This window comes from Pelodiscus sinensis, chromosome 26, assembly GCF_052426305.1.
Source record: "Pelodiscus sinensis isolate ZL-2025 chromosome 26, ASM5242630v1, whole genome shotgun sequence".
Lineage (NCBI taxonomy): Eukaryota > Metazoa > Chordata > Testudines > Trionychidae > Pelodiscus > Pelodiscus sinensis.
Genome location: NC_143077.1, coordinates 13,575,542 through 13,581,980, shown reverse-complemented (window position 1 = coordinate 13,581,980; position 6,439 = coordinate 13,575,542). Strand labels below are relative to the sequence as shown.

Sequence of the window (6,439 nt, the reverse complement as noted above, 5' to 3'; positions counted from 1 at the left end):
GAGGCAGCCAGGAGGAAGAGCACTGAGCGGCTGGGTGGGGACCCAGGGGAAGGGGCTACCAGCAGCCCTGCTGAGGGGAACCCGATGAATTGGTTAGGGTACTAACCCTGCTGAGGGAAAGCTGAATCACAGAAGGGGTTACAGCCCTGCTAAAGGGAATTTTATGAGAGTTTACCAGCCTATGAAGAGAATCCCTCTTTGGCAGAGAGTAATGTCATGGAGAAAAATCCCCCCAAGCCTGCACTGAAACACCCAGCAATTGGTATTGACTTGGGCACTACTAAATCCTGTGTGGGCCTCTTCCGAGATGGCAGGGTGGAAATAATGGGCAATAACCAGGGCACCCGCACCATGCCCAGCTGTGTGGCCTTCACTGAGACAGGGAGGTTGATGGGGGATGAGGCCAAGAACCAGGCAGCCCTCAACTCTCCTAATATCATATTCAGTGCCAAGCGCTTGATTGGCCGAACCTATGAGGACCCTGCTATACAGGCAGATGCGGAGTTCTGGCCCTTCCAGATAGTGCGAGCTGAGGGGAAGCCCCAGGTGCAGGTGTCCTACAAGGGAAAGGAGAAGGCTTTCTACCCAGAGGAGATCTCTGCCATGATACTAGGTCATTTGAAGGAGATGGCTGAAGACTATGTGGGCCACCCCATCACCCATGCTATCGTTACCGTGCCAGCCCATTTCAATGACTCCCAGCGTCAGGCCACCAAAGATGCTGGGGTGATCGCTGGCCTCAATGTACTGAGGATCCTTAGTGAAACTACAGCTGCCGCCCTGGCTTACTGCCTAGAGAACCCTAGCAATGGAGAACGCAATGTGCTGATCTTTGACCTGGGTGGAGGAACCTTCAACGTCTCCGTCCTCACCATTGATGGAGGCATCCTCGAGGTGAAGGCCACCACCGGGGACGCCCGTCTGGGAGGGGATGATTTTGACAACTGCCTGGTGAGCTTCCTCATGGGCGAATTCCTAAAGAAACATCAGGAGGACATCAGCAAGGACAGGAGGGCTGTGTGGAGGCTCAGGATGGCCTGTGAGGCAGCCAAGCGCACTCTATCCTCCAACCTCAAAACCAGTATTGACTTGGATTGCCTGTACAAAGAGATTGATTTCCATGCGGACATCACCCGAGCCCAGTTTGAGGAGCTGTGTGCCGACCTCTTCCAAGAGACCCTGAAGTCTGTGGAGAGGGCGCTGCAGGATGCAGAGCTGAGCCAGGCTGATATCCATGATGTGGTCTTGGTGGGTGCCTCCACTCGCATCCCCAAGATCCAGGAGCTGCTGCAGGATTTCTTCGGCGGGCGGCAGCTGAACAGAAGCCTCAATCCGGATGAAGCTGTCGCCTATGGGGCAGCTGTCCAAGCTGCCATCCTCATGGGAGACAAGTCCGAGGTCACCAGGGGCCTGCTTGCCCTGGATGTGGGCTCCATGTCTCTGGGGATTGAGACAGGCGCAGGGAAGATGCACACCCTGATCAGACGCAACAGTGCCATCCCCGCAGTGGTAACTCGTACCTTCACCACCTTCGATGACCACCAGCCTGACCTACTCATCCGAGCCTATGAGGGGGAGAGAGCTACTGCCACGGAGAACCACCTGCTTGGCCATTTCCTTTTGAAGGGCATTCCCCCCGCCCCACGCGGCATGGTCTTGGTGGAGGTGACCTTCTATATTAACGCAGATGGAATCCTGACTGTGTTTGCCCTGGATAAAGTCGCTGGCAATGCCAACCCCATTGCTGTGGTTGCCAACAAGGGGCGACTGAGCAGAGAGGAGATACAGAAGTTAGCGGTGGAGGCTGAGAAATATCAAGCCGAGGACCGGGCACAGAAGTGGAAACTGGCCACCAAGAACTACCTTCAGTCCTGCGCTTTCAGCGTGAAGCGAACCTCAGAAGAAATCCTTAACTACTTCACCTTGCAGGCGAAGAAGAAGATGGTGGAGAAATGCCAACAGGCCTTCGCCTGGCTGAGTCCAGCTGGATGGCTGAAGAGGAGGAGGTCAGGCCCTATGAAAATGCTTTCAGGGAACTCCCTCCCAGGACTTAAACGCCTCAGTAACAGCACCTCAGGCATCAACAGAACAAAACCAAACAAGTTTGTGGTCACCACGTACAGCTGGACATTCCAATTTACCCAAACAACCACCGTGATCTACCCATAGAAAGTCCTAGCAGGAGCCAAAGAAGCTAGGTTTGTTGGTTGCTGTTGATTTACCTGGATTTACCATCTGATATAGCCAATTCATAAATGGGACCCTACCATCAGCCTCTCAATAAATTCTGCCTCTCAAATGTCTATACAGGTGTATTTACTAATTAATAAGCCAGTTGCACACTCAATGGAATGTGTGACACAGATGTATTAGGGCTTGGAAAGGATGTTTAAAGGAACCTAAGAGAGCTAGGAGCCAAATCCCATTGAATTTCACTGGGAGTTGGGCATGTAACTTCCTTAAACTCCTAAAATACAAGCTTTGGTGTCAATCTGTCATTTGTGTAGGGACTTTTGAACATGGTTATGTGTTTGATGCAGAACCTGTAGAAAATGTCTCCTTTCTATGAATGCCTGAATTTTAGTAAGAGAGTCTAGTCTCAGTTATGCTGGAGTAAATCTGGTGACTCCATTGAAGCTACCAGAGTAAGGAGCAGCTTCACTGGAGTAAATCTGGAATAACTCCAGTTAAGTCAAAATAGGTTCAGATTGTGATTTGCTACCCAGCAGTAAATCTGTATTGACTCTGGAGATGCATGTCTTTTCAGACATATTCTCTCTTCTTTGTCTTCTCTGTAATCTAAGCAGCCCATATTGTTTCAAACTGACTGAGGGTATGTCTGCATAGCCACACGGCTGTGTAACGCAGTCATGTCAATTGAAAGGCAGCTTAAACATGGTTTTTGTTTTGCTTTGTCAGCAGGAGAGCACTGTTTCCACCAGTACTTATCCTGACAAAGTTTTAGTGGTGGGTGGTGATGGTGGTTGGGTAGGTGGGTGAGTGTTAAGCATTTGTGAAGGACTAAAGCTTTGTCACTCAAATGCCAGTGTAGACAAAGCCTGAGTCTGTCCAGGTCTCCAAAACAATTCCTTATCAGCCTGCCTTTGGATCCCTTCCATTTCTTCCATAGCTAGTATGCCAAAAGTGTGAAAAACGTTTTCTATGGAAAAGGAAAAAAACCCCACAAACTTGTCAATTCACCCATGTGTTCTGTAACAAATAGAAAACCTCCTAACAAGTTGTAAGAAAAGAGCAGATTCAGGACCCTCTAAAAGTCAAAACTGTGTTTTAGTGACTGTGCTCAAGGGGATAAAGGATCTGGAAAACTGAGTTCCCAAGATAATTTGCAAATACAGCCGACACTCTGCATTATTCCTGCATCGTCCTCCCTTCTGTCTGTAGAACAGGAATTCAAGTTAGCAGTCTGCTGGGAATGAGGGACAAGCTAATTTTCAGAGTCATCACAGTACATTGTAAAATAAAATAAAATCAGTCTAACCAGAAGTGAAACAAAACAAGAAAATCCTCTGCTGCCCTCTACTGGGCAAAATCCTAACCCCCTAAAGAAGATCAGTCGCTCTCAGGGTGATGACCATACAAGGAGGAGGATCTGAAAAGGGAGGATTCTCACCCTGTCCGGCACTGGGATAGGACCCTGGTGTCAGCCTACTCCTGCTTGAGCCACATGAGAATTCTTGTGTGTGGTAAAAATAGGAGGACACACAGGCCTTTATCATTGCACAAATTGTACTACAACCGTGCAGTTAAAATGATAAAGTTCCAGTGTGGATGCAGTTACATCAGCATAAAAGTGGCTTATTTTAGCATATCTTATTCCTGTTTGGAAAGAGGAATAGACTGTTCTGATATAAACACATCTATATCTGCATCTACCCTAACTGTTGTAGTAGTACAACAATCAGCATCTCTAACCAGCGAACTACAAAAACTGTTAAGACCAGGCCTTTGACCCAGAGAGAGCCTATCTGTTGGACACAGGACTGATTATGGACTAATCCATGAATCAGAGCTAGTTTGGGTTCTTGATGGAGACAAGGGACTGGGATACCTCCATCCATTCATTAATGCCAGAAAAAAAAACCAGGACTCTCCATGAAGAGGAGGAGAGGAGTCAGCTGTCACAGTTCCAGAAGTTACTACACCTGTGACTGGAATAGAGCAAATAACTGATTTTTTTAAAATTTGTGGTTTGAACCAAAAAACTCCCGCTGGAAAAAAGGCTCAAACCAAACCAAACTCTTTTTCATTTAGGGTGCTTCCCTCCTCCCCCCCCATCCCCTTTTCATTTTTTAACTAGCTGAATTTCAAAACATAGGGCTGTTTTGAAATTTAACGTTGCAATATTTATTTTTAAAATGGCAGAACATTTAGACATTTTCTGCTTTTTTCCAGCCAAAATGATTTGCTGAGTTCAGTCTGAATTTGAGATGAGTTTCAGTGTCCAAAAAAAATGTATTTTTGGCATATTTGCTATTCATTGGAAATGTATTGCCCAGTTTTACGTCTGACCCCTTTGTGGCCTCCGTGAGGGCTGTGATGCTGGCAAGCCAGGTTATGTCAGAGGGTATTCAGGCCAATTCCTAGTGTATTCGTGTAAATCATAGTGATTTTTAAGTGGTTAAGTGTATTTGATCTTTAAACTTCACAAAAGCTAGCCAATGTTGCCTGCATTGTTTTCACTTATCTCAATCCTGTTATAATTCAGTTTCCCATGTAAGGAGGGTCTGAATCACTACTTCCAGTGTAGCCAGCTGGAAGGGGAAAGGAACCCTGGGTGTGGTTATGCTCATTCAGTTGTTTATCCCTGTAAGGTATTCAACTGTTATGTAAATACAGTTCATGCTGGAATGGGAAAGAAAAATCCTGTCTGTGCTTATGTAAATCCAGTTCAGTCAGTGCTATAGGCTTGATGGATGCTCAATTGCTAGAATGATATTTTGCCGATTGTAATTAACAGGGCTCGACAACTTATGGAAAACCCTACTTGCCAGACAAAAAAGGGACTCGCTACCATCCCCCCCAAAAAGTGTTTTTTAATGGCATAAATTCCTAATAAGAATAAGAATAGTAATTAATAATGTTATTAATAAATATCTTATAAACCTCTACCTTTTCCCTCTGCTGCCATGTCTCCTCCCCTTCCTTCATCAGCTCCCCTGGTGCCTGCTGCCCCCCAACTCCTCACCCTTCTCTGCTGTCCTGACTCCTGCCCTTCTCACTGCCCTCAGCCTTCCTGAGACCTGCCCCCCTCCACCAGCCCTTCTCTCCCCTCTGTGCCCACTCCTCCAGTAGCCCCACTCTGATCATGTGAGCTACCCCTCCTCATCCCCTCTCCTAACACCTCCCTCTACACACCTGCCCTGCCTCTCTCCTCTGGTGCTGGTCCCTTCCCTGCAGGTGTCTGCCCTTCTGCTTCACCCCCAGAATCCCCTGGCACCGGCACCCTCCTGATGCCTCCCCCTTCCCTCACTGCCCCTGCCCCCTTTGCCCTCTTTTTCCCTGATACCCACCCCCTCACCACCCTAATGCCCCTGTGCCCTCACACATGCCTTGCTCCATCCCTGCCTTCCTCATGCCCACCCCTTCTTTCAAGCCTTCTCCCAGCACCACCCCCTCCTCTCTCTAGACCCCAGTGCCCTTACCCTCTCCTCTCCCAGCATCACCCTGTTCCCCCCTCCCACTGACACCTCCCCTCCTGCCCTTTTCCTCATTGTCTGCACTTGGCCCCCTGGGATTTGTCTCTCATGCACCCCTGTCCCTTGGTGCCTTCCCCTTTCTTCTTCTTCTCCTGACCTCCTCTCCTCCCCTCTCCTCAGCACAAGCCCCTTCCCCATATTTTCCCCTCCTCTCCCCATAGCCCAGCCCAGCCCCTTCCCCTCTCCCAGGGCCACCTCTAGGTTTTTTGCTGCCCCAAGCAAAACATTTTAGGCAGCCCCCCCCCCCCTTTTTGGTTGTCTTTTACACATGTTTGCATTTTGCAATGGTTTTTTTTGTTTGTTTTTGTCTTTGTCCCGGCATTTTAGCCCTATAAATAGCAAATAGCATTTTCATTCGTTTTTTTCCATAAAGGCAAAGGTGTTTCAAGTGAACTCCCCTTTTCACTCACTGCTGGGTCACAGCAGCCTTCTCCCTGCCCTGTCCAGCCCCTTCCTATGGACAAGCACCCCTCACTCCCGACCCACAGGGGGAGCAAGGTGCAGAGACAGCACACAGAGCCAGAGGGGTGCAGGGAACGGTGTGGGGGGGGGGTACAGAGCCAGAGAGACGCAGGGATTGGGGGGAGCAGGGTGTGGTGGAGGCATGGGGAATGGGACGCGGGGAACGGGAGGGGCAGAGGAATTGGGATCTAGGGGCAGTGCAGGGAACGGGCAGCACAGAGCTGGGGGGGCAGGGATTGGGTGGAGTAGGGTGTGGGGTG

The 6,439-nt window shown here is 49.1% G+C and overlaps 1 protein-coding gene across 1 annotated transcript; it reads left to right on the top strand.

The window, feature by feature from the left end:
- On the top strand, positions 1 to 2,303 carry LOC102453141 (heat shock 70 kDa protein 1A-like). Its single transcript, XM_014572517.4, has one exon. The coding sequence runs from the start codon at positions 217 to 219 to the stop codon at positions 2,167 to 2,169; it is 1,953 nt and encodes a 650-aa protein (XP_014428003.3). The 5' UTR covers positions 1 to 216; the 3' UTR covers positions 2,170 to 2,303.
- The last annotated feature ends 4,136 nt before the right edge of the window (positions 2,304 to 6,439 follow it).

Coding starts and splice junctions, on each gene's coding strand:
- LOC102453141 (XM_014572517.4), top strand. CDS start 217: ATGGAGAAAAATCCCCCCAAGCCTGCACTGAAACACCCAGCAATTGGT.